This window comes from Elephas maximus, chromosome 15 (genome assembly GCF_024166365.1).
Source record: "Elephas maximus indicus isolate mEleMax1 chromosome 15, mEleMax1 primary haplotype, whole genome shotgun sequence".
In the NCBI taxonomy this organism is placed as follows: domain Eukaryota; kingdom Metazoa; phylum Chordata; class Mammalia; order Proboscidea; family Elephantidae; genus Elephas; species Elephas maximus.
The window spans coordinates 2,582,091-2,600,925 of NC_064833.1; the positions used below are offsets into that span (position 1 = coordinate 2,582,091).

Here is an 18,835-nt window from a genome sequence, read left to right on the forward strand (position 1 = left end):
GAAGGAGCCAGAGGACAGAAGATCTGGTCTGTCGGTGGGCTTCTCGTATGTTCATCTTAGTGGTGTGGGGGAGTGGGTGGAGGGCGCCCTGGTAATGAGCCCCTTTGACTGGAAGCTAGCAGGCCCTGCCCACCTCAGGCCCTTTGACAATAGTGGACAGTCAGGATGCCACCCTCTGAGCCCATCCCTGGATCCATGGATGGCTGGAGTTTGTTCCTGTCCTTGCCATCTCGTGTCTCCTGAGCCCCTGAGGAGCTCAGGGCAGGGAGGTGGCCAGCTACCGTCTGCCTTCACAGTCCTGGTGGGGAAGGGGACACGTGGAGCCAGGAGGGGTGTGCCCCAAGTTCTGTGCAGAGGGAAGCATGGGGCTGGGGGCATCTGGGAAAGCTTCCTGGAGGTGGTGAGGCTGGAGGTGGGTTTTGAAGAGCAAGTAGGAGTTCTCTGAGTGAAGAGATGAGGAAGGCAGAGGAAGAGCATGTAAAAAGGCTCTGGACTGTCCTGAGCAAACCCCACCCAGGTGTTGCCTCCTGCAGGCAGGCGGGGTGAGGCTACATGGGACCCTAGCCCCTTCACATGGCAGGGAGTGCTGTGTCCCATGTCCTGTAGGGTGGGACGGCCTCTGATCCACACAGTGTATCAATTAAATACTTACAGCAGCTGGAACCTGCACAGCTGATGGTAATTGGGCCCCAACCAGGAGCCTAATTCAGGTTAATTGGCTCCACTGCCAGCCCACCAGCTTCCTCTAGCTCTAGGCTGTCATTTAGGAGTAATTCATCATAGCGGCTGTGGAGGGTGGCTGACAGTTGACAGCTGGGGTGCCCGGAGGTCAGGGCATGGGGCAGGGGGAGCAGGAGACCACCCCCAACTCCTGGATGTAGGTCCATGGGCTGAGGGGTGATCTGTGGGGGGCTGCCCCCAGAGTGGTGCTCCAGATGGGCAGCAGCCTATTGCCCACCTTCCCTCCCTATTCTGTCCTGCCCACCTCACTCTCCCTGTGTCTGTCCGCTCCAGCTGTGCTGAGTGCTCAGAGGTCCTCACTCCATGCCTCTGTGCTTTGCACATGCTGTTCCCACTGCCAGGAACACAAGCCCCACGTGGCTGGGTGTGTGTGTGTGTGTGTGTGTGTTGTGTGCCGTCCAGTGGATTCCAACTCATAGTGACCCTATGTGACAGAGTAGAACTGCCCCATAAGCTTTCCTAGGCTGAATTTTTGTGGGAACAGATCACCAGGCCTTTTCTCCTGCAGAGCAGCTGGTGGGTTCGAATCAGAGAGCATGGCCAACCCCAGAGTCTGGAGGGCAGGGCCACTGCCCAGAGGGTGTTGGCCGTGCCTTTCTGGTAACAGCCTTTCACATAACCCTTCCCAGGGTTCCATCATGGTGGGCAGACCCCTGCTTGTCCTTTCTGACTCGGCTGGGGCACGAACCCAAGAATCTACCGCAAACATCGTCTGAGTCCGAACCCTGGAGGGTGACTGGCTGGCCTTCTCCCTCGCCCTGGCTCTGCTGTCTCTCCTGCCTGTCCAGCCTGTCTGAGGGCAGCCTGGGGGCCCAGCCCTCCACCAAGCAGTTGTGGACGAGTGCTGAGCCTCGGTGTCTATGTGTCTAAAATAGGGTGGCAAGGCCCCTACAGGGCTGTTGTGAGGGTAACGGTCAGTGGGTGATGACAGTGGGGTTGAAGCGAGAGCGGTCAGAAGCAGCTGCCCCGTGTCTCCGGAGTCCCTGCTGGGAGCATGGCCCCCAGGTGCCTCATGACAGCCTTGTGGGAAGCGGGCCCAGTTGGAGGTCAGACAGAGGCCACAGGAACCCAGGCCACCCAGCCCACCCTCCCCAACGAGTGACCCTGGCTCCCTTGCTGCTGGGTGTGATGGTCTCTGGGGCATCGAGGGCCTGTCACGATGGGCTGGCAGAGCAGAAACGGGCCTGCCCTGCTCTCTAGAGGAATGCCCAAAGCTGGGGCCTTTGCCCTGCAGACTGGATGAGACCCACGACGTTGGCTACCTATTATAAGGAGGCCACAGGGCAACAGTGCCTGCATTTCCCGAGTCCAGCGTGGGTTTGGACTGGACCAGGGTCCTGTGACCCCCGCCATGCTTTTTTCTCCCCGCTCTGACTGCCGATGGGGCTGGGACCTGCTGTTGTGAAGGTCAGGAACAGGGCAGTACAGCATCTACAGTGTGGGGCCGCAAGAGCTGGACGGGGGCCCAGCATGGGACCTCACGCCTGTGCAGGCTCTGAATGGGGGCAGGTTCCAGGCCTGGCCGTCCACTCCCCAGCCCTGCCCGGCCCTGGGCCCCTCCTGCTGCCACAGCTCCAGAACTGGGGTGGGGGGGGCAGAGTCAACTCCTAATCCCCCCAGTGCCCTTCCACACCCCCTGCAGTGATATTTAAACAGGTAGACTCATTGTGTCTCCTTGAGGACATTTCCTCTAGGCTGCATCAGAAGGTCACAGGTGTGGTCAAACCTCTTCACCAGGAGCCACAAAGGTCAGCCTCTTCAGAGAGGAGCCTGGGAGATGGGAGGTGGGCTCTCTCACTAGGCAGCTGGACATTCAAAGTGGAGAAGGGTCTCCACCCAGCCCCTTACTGCACCCCCCCGGAGCCTGCATGAGTGCCCAGGGCTGCTGTGACAAAGCGCCGCCCACTGGGTGCCTGACCAGGACAGGCATGCATTCTCCCACAATTCTGGAGGCCCAGAGTGCATGCGTCGGCAGGCCCTGCTGCCTCCAAGGGCTCCGGGGACGACCCTTCCTTCTGCTGCCCTGGATGTTCCTGGGCTTGAGGTGCATCTTCATATGGCCACCTTCCTTCTGTCTGTCTCCTCGTGTCTGTTGTCCACTTTCTAAGACACTACTCAGATGGGATTAGGACCCACCTACTCCAGAACGCCCTCATGTTTACTAATGACATCTGCAAGACCCCATTTCCAAACAGGGTTGCGTTCACGGTACTAGGGTTAGGACTTCAGCATATCTTTTGGGGGACACAATTCACCCCATAGCAGAGCCTGTTTCCTGGTCTGTCAGTGGGCAGCATTGCTGAGACGGGGCTGCTGGGCTGGGACAGGCTGGCTGTGCAGCACCCACACTGGCCGGCAGGACTCGAGTTTCTTGTCAGCTTCCTCCCCCAGGGACACAGGGGAGCAGCAGATGCCAGGGGCTGGGATGCGGGGTCGGGGGGAGGGCGGGGTGGGCTCTGCCTGTGTGGGAGTTGTTGCAAAGCTGGGCTGTGGGCCTTCCACAAAGGTTGTTCTGCCTCCACCGTATGTCCCAGCCCTGCATGGGGCGTTCCTGGGTTCTGCCTGTCACTGCTGTGCCTGCCTCTTCGCGCTGAAGTCAGCCGAGAGGCCCAGCAGAGGGTTGGGAATGGGGGTGAGGGTGCTAGTGGAAGCAGGTGTAGGCACGGCATGCAGCCCTCTCCTCTTCAGGTGACCCCTCCAGCTCGTCTGATGCCTCCTCCACTCCAGCCTGCCTGCCTTGCTGCCCCCGGGGCTGCTGGCTTCCTGTCTGTGCTGCACAGCCAGTGTGGTCCCCTCACCTTCTCCACCTGTTAGAGCTGGTGGTGGGGGGGTCAGCGTAGAGAGGCCAGAAGCAGAGGCCTGACCTCTGAGCACACCCCTGGGGAGGCTCAGTTGGCTCAGGCACAGCCATGGCCGAGAAAAGACGTCAGGCCAGGCCAGGGCTGGGCTTCTAGATGTGACAATAGTAATACCACTCATGGTCCCTCTGTGCCTCAGGTCCTCCAGGGCTCAGGCCATCCCTATGAGCCAAAGAGTGCTCCCTGTGCTGGGGGCAAGGAAACAGAGACCCTGAGGGTCCAGCTAGCACACTCAAGGTCATGGCCAGGTGATGGGGGGAGAACTGGAAACCGGGATGTCTGCACCCAGCGTCTGTGTATGCCCCTTCCAGGCACCGGGGGCCCAGGCAGGTGCTCATCGGCTGGGCTGCACAGCCCTGGTTCAGGGTAGCTGTCCTGAGAGTGTGCCCGCTCACCAGTGCAGGCGGCTCTGCAGCTGTCCATGGGTGTGGTCCTGGCTCTGTGGCTGAGCCTCCAGGGCTGGGGTCCTGCCTGCAGTCCAGAGTGCAGACTGGACTTGCAGCCTAGTGCTGACTGAAGCTGCGTGGAGAGTCCACGCACAGCCCGGGTGCGGCGCTCAGCAGCAGGGGCATCACGGGGGAAGGAGACCAGGCAGCCGCGGGGGCGCAGTCAGTGTTTTTTTTTTTTTTTTTTATTGTGCTTAAGTGAAAGTTTACAAATCAAGTCAGTCTCTCACACAAAAACTTATATACACCTTGCTACATACTTCCAATTACTCTCCCCCATGAGAGAGCCCGCTCTCTCCCTCTACTCTCTCTTTTCGTGTCCATTTCGTCAGCTTCTAACCCCCTCCACCCTCTCATCTCCCCTCCAGGCAGGAGATGCCAACATAGTCTCAAGTGTCCACTTGATCCAAGAAGCTCACTCCTCACCAGCATCCCTCTCCAACCCATTGTCCAGTCCAATCCACGTCTGAAGAACCTCGGGAGTGGTTCCTGTCCTGGGCCAACAGAAGGTCTGGGGGCCGTGACCACCAGGGTCCTTCTAGTCTGAGTCAGACCATTAAGTCTGGTCTTTTTATGAGAATTTGGGGTCTGCATCCCACTGCTCTCCTGCTGCCTCAGGGGTTCTCTGTTGTGTTCCCTGTCAGGGCAGTCGTTGGCTGTAGCCGGGCACCATCTAGTTCTTCTGGTCTCAGGCTGATGTAGTCTCTGGTTCATGTGGCCCTTTCTGTCTCTTGGGCTCATAATCACCTTGTGTCCTTGGTGTTCTTCATTCTCCTTTGCTCCAGGTGGGTTGAGAGCAATTGATGCATCTTAGATGGCTGCTTGCTAGCGTTTAAGACCCCAACGCCACTCTTCAGAGTGGGATGCAGAATGTTTTCTTAATAGATTTTATTATGCCAGTTGACTTAGATGTCCCCTGAAACCATGGTCCCCAAACCCCTGCCCCTGCTACACTGGCCTTCGAAGCATTCCGTTTATTCAGGAAACTTCTTTGCTTTTGGTCCAGTCCAGCTGTGCTGACCTCCCCTGTATTGTGTGTTGTCTTTCCCTTCACCTAAAGTAGTTCTTATCTACTATCTAATTAGTGAATACCCCTCTCCCACTTCCCCTCCCTCCCCCTTCTCGTAACCACAAAAGAATGTTTTCTTCTCAGTTTAAACTATTTCTCAAGTTCTTGTTATAGTGGTCTTATTCAATATTTTTCCTTTTGCAACTGACTAATTTCACTCAGCATAATGCCTTCCAGGTTCCTCCATGTTATGAAATGTTTCACAGATTCCTCACTGTTCTTTATCGGTGCATAGTATTCCATTGTGTGAATACACCATAATTTACTTATCCATTCATCCGTTGATGGGCACCGTGGTTGCTTCCATCTTTTTGCTATTGTGAACAGTGCTGCAATAAACATGGGTGTGCATATATCTGCTTGTGTAAAGGCTCTTACTTCTCTAGGATATATTCCGAGGTGTGGGATTCCTGGATTGTATGGTAGTTCTATTTCTAGCTTTTTAAGGAAGTGCCAAATTGATTTCCAAAGTGGTTGTACCATTTGACATTCCCACCAGCAAAGTGTATAAGTGTTCCAATCTCACCACAGCCTCTCCAACATTTATTATTTTGTTTTTTTTGGATTAATGCCAGCCAAAAAAAAAAAATTTTTTTTTTTTTTTTGTTGGAGTGAGATGGAATCTCATTGTAGTTTTGATCTGCATTTCTCTAATGGCTAATGATCGTGAGCATTCCCTCATGTATCTGTTAGCTACCAGAATAGTGAAGTGTCTGTTCATATCCTTTGCCCATTTTTTAGTTAGGTGATTTGTCTTTTTGCAGTTGAGTTTTTGCAGTATCATGTAGATTTTAGAGATCAGACACTGATCAGAAACGTCATAGCTAAAAACTTTTTCCCAGTCTGTAGGTAATCTTTTTACTCTTTTGGTGAAGTCTTTGGATGAGCACAGGTATTTGATTTTTAGGAGCTCCCAGTTACCTAGTTTTTTTTCTGGTGTTTGTCCATGGTCAGTAATATTTTGTATACTGTTTATGCCATGTATTAGGGCTCCTAACGTTGTCCTTATTTTTCTTCCATGATCTTTAGTATTTTACATTTTGTATTTAGGTCTTTGATCCATTTTGAGCTCGTTTTTGTGCATGGAGTGAGGTATGGGTCTTGTTTCATTTTTTTGCAGATGGATATCCAGTTCTGCAAGCACCATTTGTTAGAGACTGTCTTTTCCCCATTTAACTGTTTTGGGGCCTTTGTCAAATATCAACTGCTTATATGTGGATGGATTTATGTCTGGATTCTCAATTCTGTTCCATTGGTCCATGTATCTGTTGTTATACCAGTACCAGGCTGTTTTGAGTACTGTGGCAGTATAATAGGTTCTAAAATCAGGTAAAGTAAGGCCTCCCACTTTGTTCTTCTTTTTCAGTAATGCCTTATTTGTCTGGGGCCTCTTTCCCTTCCATGTGAAGTTGGTGATTTGTTTCTCCATCTCATTGAAGAATGTCCTTGGGATTTGGATCAGAATTGCATTAAATGTATAGATTGCTTTTGGTAGAATAGACATTTTTATAATGTTAAGTCTTCCTATCCATGAGCAAGGTATGTTCTTCCACTTATGTAAGTCTCTTTTGGTTTCTTGGAGAAGTGTACTGTAGTTTTCTTTGTATAAGTCTTTTACATCTCTGGTAAGATTTATTCCTAAGGATTTTATCTTCTTGGGGGCTACTGTAAATGGCATTGATTTGGTGATTTCCTGTTCGATGTTCTCTTTGTTGGTGTAGAGGAATCCAAATGATTTTTGTATGTTTATCTTGTATCCCGTTACTCTGCTGAACTCTTCTATTAGTTTCAGTAGTTTTCTTGAGGATTCCTTAGGGTTCTGTGTGTATAAGATCATGTCATTTGCAAATAGATACTTTTACTTCTTCCTTGCTGATCTGGATGCCCTCTGTTTCTTTATCTAGCCTAATTGCTCTGGCTAGGACCTCCAACACAATGTTGAATAAGAGTGGTGATAAAGGGCATCCTTGTCTGGTTCCCGATCTCAATGGGAATGTTTTCGGGCTCTCTCCATTTAGGGTGATGTTGGCTGTTGGGTTTGTATAAATGCCCTTTATTATGTTGAGGAATTTTCCTTCTATTCCTGTTTTGGTGAGAGTTTTTATCACGAACGGGTGTTGAACTTTGTCAAATGCCTTTTCTGCATCAATTGATGAAATCATGTGATTCTTGTCTTTTTTTTATGTGGTAGATTACATTAATTGTTTTTCTAATGTTGAACCATCCCTGCATACCTGGTATGAATCTCACTTGGTCATGGTGAATTATTTTTTTGATATGTTGTTGAATTCTATTGGCTAGAATTTTCTTCAGGATTTTTGCATCTACGTTCATGAGGGATATAGGTCTATAATTTTCTTTTCTTGTGGTGTCTTTACCTGGTTTTGGTATCAGGGATATGGTGGCTTCATAGAATGAGTTTGGTAGTATTCTGTCCTTTTCTATGCTCTGAAATACCTTCAGTAGTAGTGGTGGTGTTAACTGTTCTCTGAAAGTTTTGTAGAACTCTGCAGTGAAGCTGTCCAGACCAGGGTTTTTTGTTGTTGTTGTTGTTGAGAGTTTTTTGATTACCTTTTCAATCTCTTCTTTTGTTATGGGTCTATTTAGTTGTTCTACCTCTGTTTGTGTTAGTTTAGGTAGGTTGTGTGTTTCTAGGAATTCATCCATTTCTTCTAGGTTTTCAAATTTGTCACAGTATAGTTTTTCATAGTAATCTGATATGATTCTTTTAATTTCAGTTGGGTCTGCTGTAATATCGCCCATCTCATTTCTTATTTGGGTTATTTGCTTCCTCTCCTGTTTTTCTTTTGCCAGTTTGGCCAGTGGCTCATCAATTTTGTTGATTTTTTCAAAAAAACAGCTTTTGGTCTTGTTAATTCTTTCAATTGTTTTTCTGTTTTCTATTTCATTTAGTTCAGCTCTAATTTTGAGTATTTGTTTTCTTCTGGTGACTGTGGGTTTCTTTTGTTGCTCTCTTTCTATTTGTTCAGGTTGTAGGGATAGTTCTTTGATTTTGGCCCTTTCTTCTTTTTGGATGTGTGCATTTATTGATATAAACTGGCCTCTGAGCATCGCTTCTGCTGTGTCCCAAAGGTTCTGATAGGAAGTGTTTTCATTCTCATTGGATTCTCTGAATTTCTTTATTCCATCCTTAATGTCTTCTCTAATCCAGTCTTTTTTGAGCAGGGTATTGTTCAGTTTCCAAGTGTTTGATTTCTTTTCCCTGCTTTTCCTGTTATTGATTTCCACTTTTATGGCCTTATGGTCAGAGAAGATGCTTTGTAATATTTCAGTGTTTTGGATTCTGCTAAGGCTTGCTTTATGACCTAATATGTGGTCTATTCTAGAGAATGTTCCATGTGCACTAGAAAAGAAAGTGTACTTGGTTGCTGTTGGGTGGAGTGTTCTGTATATTTCTATGAGATCAGGTTGGTTGATTGTGGCATTTAGATCTTCTGTGTCTTAATCGAGCTTCTCTCTGGATGTCCTGTCCTTCACCGGAAGTGGTGTGTTGAAGTCTCCTACTATTATTGTGGAGCTGTCTATCTCACTTTTCAGTGCTGACAGAGTTTGTTTTATGTCTCTTGCAGCCCTGTCTTTGGGTGCATAAATATTTAATATGGTTATATCTTCTTGGTGTATTGTCCCTTTAATCATAATATAGTGTCCTTCCTTATCCTTTATGATGGATTTAACTTTAAAGTCTGTGTTGTCAGAAATTAATATTGCCACTCCTGCTGTTTTTTGATTGTCGTTTGCTTGATATACTTTTTTCCATCCTTTGAGTTTTAGTTTATGTCTCTAAGTCTAAGGTATGTCTCTTGTAGGCAGCATATAGATGGATCTTGTTTTTTAATCCATTCTGCCATGCTCTGTCTCTTTATTGGTGCATTTAGTCCATTTACATTCAGGGTAATTATGGATAGGTGTGAATTTAGTGCTATCATTTTGATGTCTTTTTTTGTGTGTCATTGACAGTTTCTTTTTTCCACTTAATTTTATGTGCTGAGTAGATTATCTTTATATATTGTCCTTTCCTCGTATTTACTGTTGTTGGTTTTGTTCCTGCTGAGTCTCTATTTTTTTCTTGTATTTTATTTTGATGAGTAGGATAGTTTGTCTCCTTTGTGGTTACCTTATTATTTACCCCTATTTTTCTAAATTTAAACCTAACTTTTATTTCTTTGTATCGCTGTATCTTCCTCTCCATATGGAAGGTGTATGATTACATTTCTTAGTCCCTCTTTATTATTTTAATGTTGTCTTCTTTTGTGTAATAACATCACTGTTACCCTGTGTTGGGCTTTTTTTTTAATTCTTGCTTTGTTTTTTTGGATTTCCCTGTTGGGGTTGACTTCTGGTTGCTCTGCCCAGTGTTCTAGTCTTCGATTGATACCTGATATTATTGATTTTCTAACCAAAGAACTCCCTTTAGTATTTCTTGTAGGTTTGGTTTGGTTTTTACGAATTCCCTAAACTTGTGTTTGTCTGGAAATGTCTTAATTTCACCTTCATATTTAAGAGACGGTTTTGCTGGATATATGATTCTTGGCAGGCAATTTTTTTCCTTCAATTTTTTAAATATGTCATCCCATTGCCTTATTGCCTGCATGGTTTCTGCTGAGTAGTCCGAGCTTATTCTTATTGGCTCTCCCTTGTAGGTGACTTTTCGTTTATCCCTCGCTGCTCTTATAATTCTCTCTTTATCTTTGGTTTTGGCAAGTTTGATTATGTCTTGGTGGCTTTCTTTTAAGATCTACCTTATGTGGAGTTCAATGAGCATCTTGTATAGATATCTTCTCATCTTTCACAACATCAGGGAAGTTTTCTGCCAACAAATCTTCAACAATTCTCTCTGTATTTTCTGTTATCCCTCCCTGTTCGGTACTCCAATCACTCGTAGGTTATTTCTCTTGATAGAGTCCCACATGATCCTTAAGGTTTCTTCATTTTTTCAAATTCTTTTGTCTGATTTTTTCTTCAAATATATTAGTGCCAAGTGATTTATCTCCGAGTTCAGAAATTCTGGCTTCTACTTGCTCAGTTCTGCTTCTCTGACTTTCTATTGGGTTGTCTACTTCTGTAATTTTATTGTTAATCTTCTGAATTTCTGATTGCTGTCTGTTTATGGATTTTTCTGGCTAAACTTTTTATTATGTTCCTGAATAATCTTTCTAATTTCTTCAATTGCTTTATCTATGTGTTCCTTGACTTGTTCTCCGTATTGCCTCTTTTCCTTCCTGATGTCTTGAAGGGTTTTGTATATTAAACTTTTGTATTCTGGCTCTGGTAATTCCAGGAATGCACTTTCATCTAGAAGATCCCTGGATTCTTTGTTTTGAGAGCCTGTTGAGGTGATCATGGTCTGTTTCTTTATGTGACTTGATATTGACTGTTGTCTCCGAGCCATCTATTAGTTATTGTACTAGTTTATGCTGGCTTACTGTGTCATAGCTTCTTGCTTTGTTTTGTTTCAATATACCCCTAGGGGTTGCTTGAGTGAGCTAGCTTGATTATTTTCGCCTTTGGAGCTCTGACATCCTGTCCCCAGATGGCTAGAGCTGTTATCAGGTATTTCAGTCAGGAGTCCATTCAGTTTTCTTGTATGAATTCAGCTCAGGTTTCCAGGTAGCTGATATCAAGTGTGTGGTACAGGCTCTGTCCTACAGCCTTAGAGGGGCAGGGCTGATTGGCGTATATACCGGTATCTGATTGCAGCAGGGGGTCATGCTCTGAACAAGGCAGGGGGCTGAGAACCAACTCCTGAGTGTCTCTGAGAAAAGCATGTCCCTGTTCCCTAGAGTGTGCTGGTGGGTGGGTTCTGCAGACGGACCATGGGCATCCAAAGTTTTGGGTTGTAAGGACTGGGAGGTACCAGTTATCTCTGGACCCCTGTCGTGGGTGGCTGGGTGACCTGAGTGGAGCTACCAGTCCTTAGGTCCCTGAGGTGGGTAGGTGTGGGCCTTGTTTAATAGGCAAAGCAATGTTAAACATCAGACACCCACCTCTTCACCGCACAGCTGAAACGGTTGGAGTCTGCCAACAAGGGTCTGTTCTCCTGAAATAGACCCACACAGGTCCATGCAGAAGGGAAAGGTGCTCAAGGTCCACGGACTGTTTATGCCTGGACAGGAGCTGCTTCTGTCCTGAGCTCCCCCAGTTAGTGGAGCTAGCAATTTATCTTTTCCCCGAATTGCAATTTTTTTCCTTCCCCAAGGCCAGGAGGATGGCTCTAGGTGCTCAACAGTGCCTAGCTCAGGCCCAGAGAATTCAGTCGCTGAAGCCAGCTTAGGAGTGGGACCTCGCGGTAAAATATACGCAAATACTTAGCTTTTGCCGAGAGCGCCGTGCTCCTCAGGTTCCGGGGGTGTGAGTGGGCTGTGTGGCTGCTGCTTCTCCCTGAGGAAACGGCGGCCGAACGCTAGGACCAGCCCGCTGTCGCCCCCGCCGGGAATGGTGCCTGAGGGCTCCCCGCGATTCAGGGCCAGTAACTCCTCTCTGCTTCTGAACAGTCTCTTCCTCCCCCGCTCCTCCTCGGTTCATTTTCTAAGCTTGCCTTTGAAGCTCAGGGCTCCCAGCTTGTCACAAATATACTCGTTTCACTTCTTTTTTCGGGTCTTTGTTGTAAAGAGGGCTCGCCGGAAGCAGCTGTCTATTCTACCATCTTGGCTCCCTGTATCCAGTCTGCAGTCTTGAAGTACCCTGAGCCCGTAGCGCCTTACCGCGGAGGCCTGGCCTGCCCTCCAGGTCTGTGGTTTCTGACCGCCCCCTACCCAGTCGTGAGCTCCCAGAGTGGGGTCTCGGCCCTCCTCAGCCCCCTGTGTGGGCAGCAGCATGACATCATGTCAGCCACTAGGGAGACAGACCTGGACCTCAGGTCCAGCACGCAGCACCTGGGAAGCCCTGGGAGGGTCACTTAACCTCTCTGACCCAGTGTCCTGCCCTGAACACAGACAGGCACTGGGCAAGGCCACTGGGAAAAGGAGAGGTCATGTGCTTAGCTCCAAGCACAGTCCTGAGCACACATGGAGGCCCTTCCAGAGCTCCTGCACCACAGGAGAGCGTGTGTGTGTGAACGAGTGTGTGAGTGAGTGCAAATGTGGGTGTGTGAATGTGTGTGAGTGAGTGTGACAGTGAGTGTATGAGTCTGTGAGTGTGTGAGTGCATGTGTGTGAGCAAGTGAGAGTGAGTGTGAGCAAGTGTGAGCAAGTGTGAATGAGAATGTGAGTGCGAGTGAGAGTGAGAGTGCGTATGAGAGCGAGTGTGTGAGTGCATGTGAGTGTGAATAAGTGTGAGTGTGTGAGTGTGAGTGAGCAAGTGTAGTGAGTGTGAGTGTGGCCTGCCTCTCCTTGGCACCTCGATCCCAGTTGCAGCATGGCCTCCTCCGTGAAGCCTCCCCTGGCCTCTTGCTCACGAGTCCCCCGGTACAGATGTGCGTCTTTCTTCTCCACGAGGCCTTTGATGGTGCGGCCCAGAACTTACTAAGTTAATAACAGTGACAATGATATATGGTACAGCCGGTGAAATCTGGACCCTGTGTAAGGCGGAAACCTATCAGAGAGGGAAAACCCAAGTATTTTCCACTAAAATAAGTGACAGAAAAGTGGTGAGACTGCACCCTGTCACAGGCGGAAACCTTTCAAGGCCCGGAAAACGCGGCGGACCCGCTGAGTTCCAGCTCCCACAGGTTCTCACTGCACAGGGGCAGTGAGAACATACAGTGACAACTCGTTTCTGGGATTCGCTGTCCCCAGGCTATGTGTCTTCAAGGCGTCTTCTTAGTAAAAACTTTCAAGAGTCCCCTGGAGTCCCTAGTACCATCCTTTGCTTACAAGAGAAGAATCCAAGGCTTCAAGGGGGGACGTGGCCAAGGTCACCCAGCCCAAGGGGAGCAAAGTGGGATTCACACCAAGGCCTGCCCCAGTCTGGAACTCAGATGGTTTCTCTGGGTCTCCTGCCCCTCCCTTGAGCCTGGTTCCAGGGCCCTCAGAGCAGTCGGTGAATGACTGTGTGGCCCCTGAATGACCATATGGCCACTCAGGGCAGAGTCCCTTGCGAGGGGTGGGGTCTGCCAGCCCCCTGCGTGCCACAGCCCAGATGCCCTTAGGATGAGCAAGCTGGAGGGCCAGTGCATGACAGTAGTCTTCCTCTCTCCCCCAGCTCCAGAGACGAAAGGTCAAGTGCTACTTCCTTTCTGCTGGAATTGCTGTCTTGCTTATTGTCATCCTCGTCATCGTCATCTCTGTCCGAAAGTGACCACCTGTGGTGAGTGCCAGCCCAGCCCATATGCCATCAATCAATTCTTCCTTCCTTCCTTCTTTCCTTCCATCTATCCATCCCTGCTTCCCTCTTCTCCTTCATCCATCCACCCACCTGCCCACCTGCCCATCCACCCACCTGCCCATCCGCCCATCCATCCAGCCGCCCATCCATCCAGCCACCCATCCATCCAGCTACCCATCCATCCAGCCACCCATCCATCCAGCCACCCATCCATCCAGCTACCCATCCATCCACCCACCCATCCATCCACCCCCCATCCATCCACCCTTCCATCCACCCATCCATCCACCCATCCACCTACCCACCCACCCATCCGTCCGTCCATCCGTCCATCCGTCCATCCATCCACTCACCCATCCACGCATCCATTCACCCACCCACCAATCCATCCACCCTCCCACCCACCCGTCCGTCCGTCTGCCCATCTGCCCATCCACTCACCCATCCACTCACCCATCCACTCACCCATCCACCCACTCACCCATCCACCCACCCACCCATCCACCCACCCGCCCTTCCATCCACCCATCCATACCATCCACCCACCCACCCATCCAGGCATCCACCCACCCACCCACCCACCCATCCATCCATCCCCCCACCCACCCACCCACTCACCCACCCACCCATCCATCCATACCATCCACCCACCCACCCATCCATCCACCCATCCAGGCATCCACCCACCCACCCACCCATCCATCCATCCATCCCCCCACCCACCCACCCTTCCATCCATCCACCCACCCTTCTGTCCACCCATCCACCCACCCTTCCGTCCACCCACCCATCCATCTGTCTGTCCATCCGTCCATCCATCCATCCACCTCTGTCTCCTTCTTCTCTTTCATCCTTCCCTCCCTGCCTCTCTCCACAAATTCTTTGAATACCTGTTCTGCATTGGGCAGGAACTGGGCTCAGGGAACATGATGGAGAACACTGCAGAGGGAAGCCATGGAGAAGGCCAGCCCCAAGGTCTTCTTTACTGTGCATCAGCCTCCAGAAAATCATGGCGAGCAGCTCCCCTGCCAGTCCACCAGGGGTGGAGCATGTTGGGCTGTGCAGGGTATGATCTGGGAGCCCAGGGTTGGGGTGAGGGCACCTGTGGGAAATGGTGCCACCAGAGGTCTTCTGGTTCCTGCAGGTAGGACAAACGTGCCTGGGAACATGTGGGTGAGACTGAGGAGTGATCGGTGTGCCCTGGCCTGGGGCTCTGAGCAGGAACGGAACAGGGCAGCTGGCTGGGACAGACACAAGGGGCCTTGCTGTTGGGATCTGGAGCCTGTGGGACTCTGCCCTGGGGGATGAGGGCAGTGAAAGGATATGGGGGTGGGGGGATGGAGGTGACGTGGCCACTTTCCCTCCTGCTCCCCTCTGAGCACCCAGGCCTCTTGGACCATGGGTCCAGCAGGGCCTCTGCCCAGTGGAGCTGCTGACATGGAGGCACAGGGCATTTCTCACACCCGGGACATCGAAGACATTCATCCATTCACCCACAGACCCTCAGCAGAACCTCCCAAGCACGTGCTGCATGGCTGCCCTTGCCTGGGCCTGGGATGCAGCGTGGGGACAACAGCCCCTGCCAGCAGGAGCTGAGGGTCTGTGGGGAGGGAGGATCCGTGCTGAGCTCACACAGGTGTGCCCTGTTGTCACAGTAGGTGGAGTACAGTGCTCCAGCATGGTGGCCCTTACTTGGTTGGGGTGGGAAAGTCACGTGGACATGGCCTTTAGGTGGCAGTGCTGGTCCCTGGGCCCAGAGCCGCTGCCCTGAACCTCATTCTGCAAGTGGTCAGCCCACCACACCATCCAGGACCCTGGAGCACCTTGGCTCCTCTCTGGGCCTCAGCCTCCTCCCTGGAAGGGGCCAGTCCCCCTGGGGCTGCTATGAGCACCGACTGAGGACAAAGATGTCCAGGCTCTGGGCAGTGGCTGTGAGCGGACGCCAGAGCCAGCTCTGCAGTGGAGGGGGTGCTGAGTGCAGGGGCTCGACAGCAGTCCTGTCCTGAGAGTGATGCCAGGGCAGGTCCCCGGAGGCTCCGCTTCCTCTGCATAGGTGGTTTCCGGGAGAGAACCCACAGAGAATAGTATCGGGGCAGATGCTAATAGGCCAAAGCAGGGCTGAGGGAGGGTGGGAGGTGCCAAAGAGAGCTTGAGCACCGGGTGCATACTCTTGCCTGCGTGTGCGCGCGCGCTTGTGCGTGCAAGGATGTCTCCCTGTGCAAGCACGCCCATGAGCCTCTGCAGCATGCCCCACCCTGTTTCCTGACAGTTCTGATGTGACTGTAGCACTGTGCTTGATCCCAGCCCTCACGGTAGCAGCTGTGGCCGTGGCAGTGGTCATGACTCCTGTACTGGGTGGAGCTGTGTCCCCCAAAACAATGTGTTCAAATCCTGACCCCGGGAACTATGAACATGACCATGTTTGGAAATAGTTTTTTCAGGTGTAATTAGGTAAATTGAGGTCTGTCTTAGTTATTACTGCTGCTATAACAGAAGTACCAGAAGTTGGTGGCTTTAATAAATTTATTCTCTCACAGTCTAGGAGGCTAGATGTCAAGATTCAGGGTGCCAGCTCCAGGGGAAGGCTTTCTTTCTCTGTCAGCTCTTGGGGAAGGTCCTTGTCATCACTCTTCCCCTGGTCTAGGAGCTTCTCAGTGCAGGAACCCTGGGTCCAAAGGACACACTCTGCTCTCTGCTCTTCTTTCTTGGTGGTAGGAGGTCCCCCGTCTCTACAGCCTTCTCTCTTTTCTATCTCAAAGAGATTGACTCAAAACACAACCTAATCTTGTAGATTGAATCCTGCCTCATTAACATATCTGCTTCTAACTCTGTCTCATTAACATCATAGTGGTAGGACTTACCACAATAGGCCATCAGATGACAAAATGGTGAACAATCACACCATACTGGAAATCATGGCCTAACTAAGTTGACACATTTCTGGGGGACACGAATCAATCCATGACAAGGTCATACTGGATCAGAGTGGGCCTTAAAGCCCGTGACTGGCCATGTCCCACAGAGACACACAGAGAAGGCAGCCACATGACCGCAGAGACACAGAGAGAAGGTGGCCGCGTGACCACAGAGGCACACAGAGAAGGCAGCTACGTGACCACAGAGACACACAGAGAAGGTGGCCAGTGACCACGGAGGCACACAGAGAAGGCGGCCACGTGACCACGGAGGCAGAGATAGGAGGGATGCAGCCACAAGCCAAGGAATGCCAAAGATCACAGGAACCACCAGAAGCTGGGAGAGACAAGGAAGGGTCCTCCCCTAGAGCCTCTGGAGGGCGTGTGGCCCTGCTGACCCCTTGATTTCAGACTGCTGGTCTCCAGGGCTGTGAGCAAATGAATTCCTGCTGTTCTAAGTCCCTGGTGTGTGCCGCTCAGGACACTCACACATGCTCCGTGGTGCCGTCCTCATGGCGGCCTGTGAGGCGGCGTCATCACTACCACTGGCCCTATCCTGCAGAGGCAAAGACCAAGGCCCAGAGGCGATTTTCCTGAGGCCACGTGCAGGGAGGGGCTGAGTGGCTGGGGCTGGCGGGGTGTCTGGCTGAGCTGAGGACCGGAGGAGACAGCGGGGCTCAGCACGAGGTGAGCAGGGCCCGGGAGCCTGGACGATGCTGGAGGGCCGTGGTTTCGGCAGGAAGCCCTCATGGCCGTCTGGGGGGTGCTTGCTCACACACCCCTGTGCCTTTGCCCAGGGCAGTGGTCTACACTAACCTGTAGCACCTCCGGGGAAGTAAGTCAGGATCTGAGGAGAGGGGGGTCGTGTGTGGTGTGGTTGTGCTCCCCCCACGCACCCTGCCCCGGCGGCTGCTCGGGACCCCCAGGGCTCATCTGGCCCCCGTCCCTCACACTCCCCACCAGGCCCTCCACTCCAGCTTCACCCCCAGGGCTCCCCTGCACCCTTGCATGCTGACCCCCACCCCGTGCTGGCTGCTCCCCCCGCCCCGCCCGTTTCCTGTGCCTGCCCTGGTGGCTACCGTGGCCTCTGGTCTCCCGATGGGTTTGGCACAGGGAGCACTGGCAGGAGGTGCAGGGGGAGAGGGCAGGCCAGCCTCCCCCACGGTCACCCACATCCTCGGGGGTGTAGTGGTTGCCCCTCTGTTCCTCCAACTGGGGTGAGAACAGCTCCCAGTGCTGTGCCAGGTTGGAGAGGGAGCCCCGCTGGTTTCCCTGAGCCCAGCAGCCCGCCCGTTCCTCTCTGGGCTTCCCCACCTCCTCCACCACCTGTTTGGGGTCAGTGGTGGCACCTGGCCTGTCCCACTTGCCTGCTCCCTGAGGGCTCAGCCTCATCTTAACAGCCCTGCCCAGACCCTCATGGTGGGGCCAGCTTCGGCCCCACAGGACACCAGGCCCCAACCAGGGTGGGCAGCCCTGTGCCCTGGAGCCCTGCCTGTAGGAGGGTTTGGCCTCACAGTGCTCACCAGCCATGTCACTGAATGTCCTGGCAGCCAAAGGGCCCATGGTCAGCTCAGCAGACCCACAGGGCCCTGGCCAGCCCTTTTCTGTCATCCCCTCACCTGGCTGGAGCTATCTGGCCCCAGGCAGTGGCAACTGTCCCCAGGGAGACCAGGAGTGTTAAAGGGCTAGGCCCAGGCCTGGCAGCCAGTCAGAAGGCTGGTGAGAACACAACGGTGGTTACTCTGGCCCTGGGCCCAGAGGGTGAGAGAAGTGAACCTAGCCCCCAGCAGCTCACAGACTGGGGGCCCAGGGCAGCTCTGACCCCCAGGACAAGCCAGAGGCCCTGGGGTAGGGTTGGGTGTCTGGGGCACACAGGGACACGTTTACTTGGTACCACCACCTCTGACACGCAGTGAGGCTGGAGAGAGACGGCAGATACCTTGACTCCTGCCCTGACTTCCTCAGCCATGGTAGGCGTTGATGTCAATCTGTGACAACACAACAGGACCCACCCAGCTTGCCCACCCTGGATTCTGCTCACCTTGGCCCCAGCCCCCTGGTCTCTGTCTGTTGGACCCCTCTATCCCACCCAGTGACTCCTCGAGTGACCCTGGAGGCTCCCCCTTGCTGGGTGCAGTTTCTGGCTAGAAATGAGGGCTGTCTTAAGCCCCGTGTCCCTTGCTGGTGAGCTGCTCTGAGGACAAAGGAGGATAACGGCTAAATATAAGCAGCACTTTGAGGAAGGAGCAGGCTCCATTCAAATGCAGGGATTATTATTTCTGCAGAGAAAAGCGCTCTCTGAGGGGGGGCTCGGCTGCCTCCTGATTCGGAAAAAGCCGACCAGCAACGCTGACAGCCGTGTGCACGTGTCCCGGAAGCATCTGGCAGGGCAAGGGCCTACTCCTGCGCGAAGCCCAGCTCTGATAGCCGCGACCCCCCAGGTCACCCAGGGCTGCGAGCCCTCCCTCGCAGGGGTCACGCGGCTCGTTTGACTGGAGGACCTACTGTGGCCACCAAGGCACA

At 51.9% G+C, this 18,835-nt stretch overlaps 1 protein-coding gene across 3 annotated transcripts in view; it reads left to right on the top strand.

The window, feature by feature from the left end:
* The window catches only part of TSNARE1 (t-SNARE domain containing 1), a 230,922-nt gene that overhangs the window by 203,217 nt on the left and 8,870 nt on the right, over positions 1 to 18,835 (top strand). For 2 of the 3 annotated variants that reach the window (XM_049853646.1, XM_049853647.1), the window contains exon 13: positions 13,275 to 13,379. The exons of the other annotated variant lie outside the window; for it this stretch is intronic. In XM_049853646.1, the coding sequence (XP_049709603.1) occupies positions 13,275 to 13,370 (96 nt within the window). In that variant the 3' untranslated portion in view covers positions 13,371 to 13,379. The remainder of the gene's footprint in view (positions 1 to 13,274; positions 13,380 to 18,835) is intronic. 3 annotated transcript variants of the gene reach the window in all.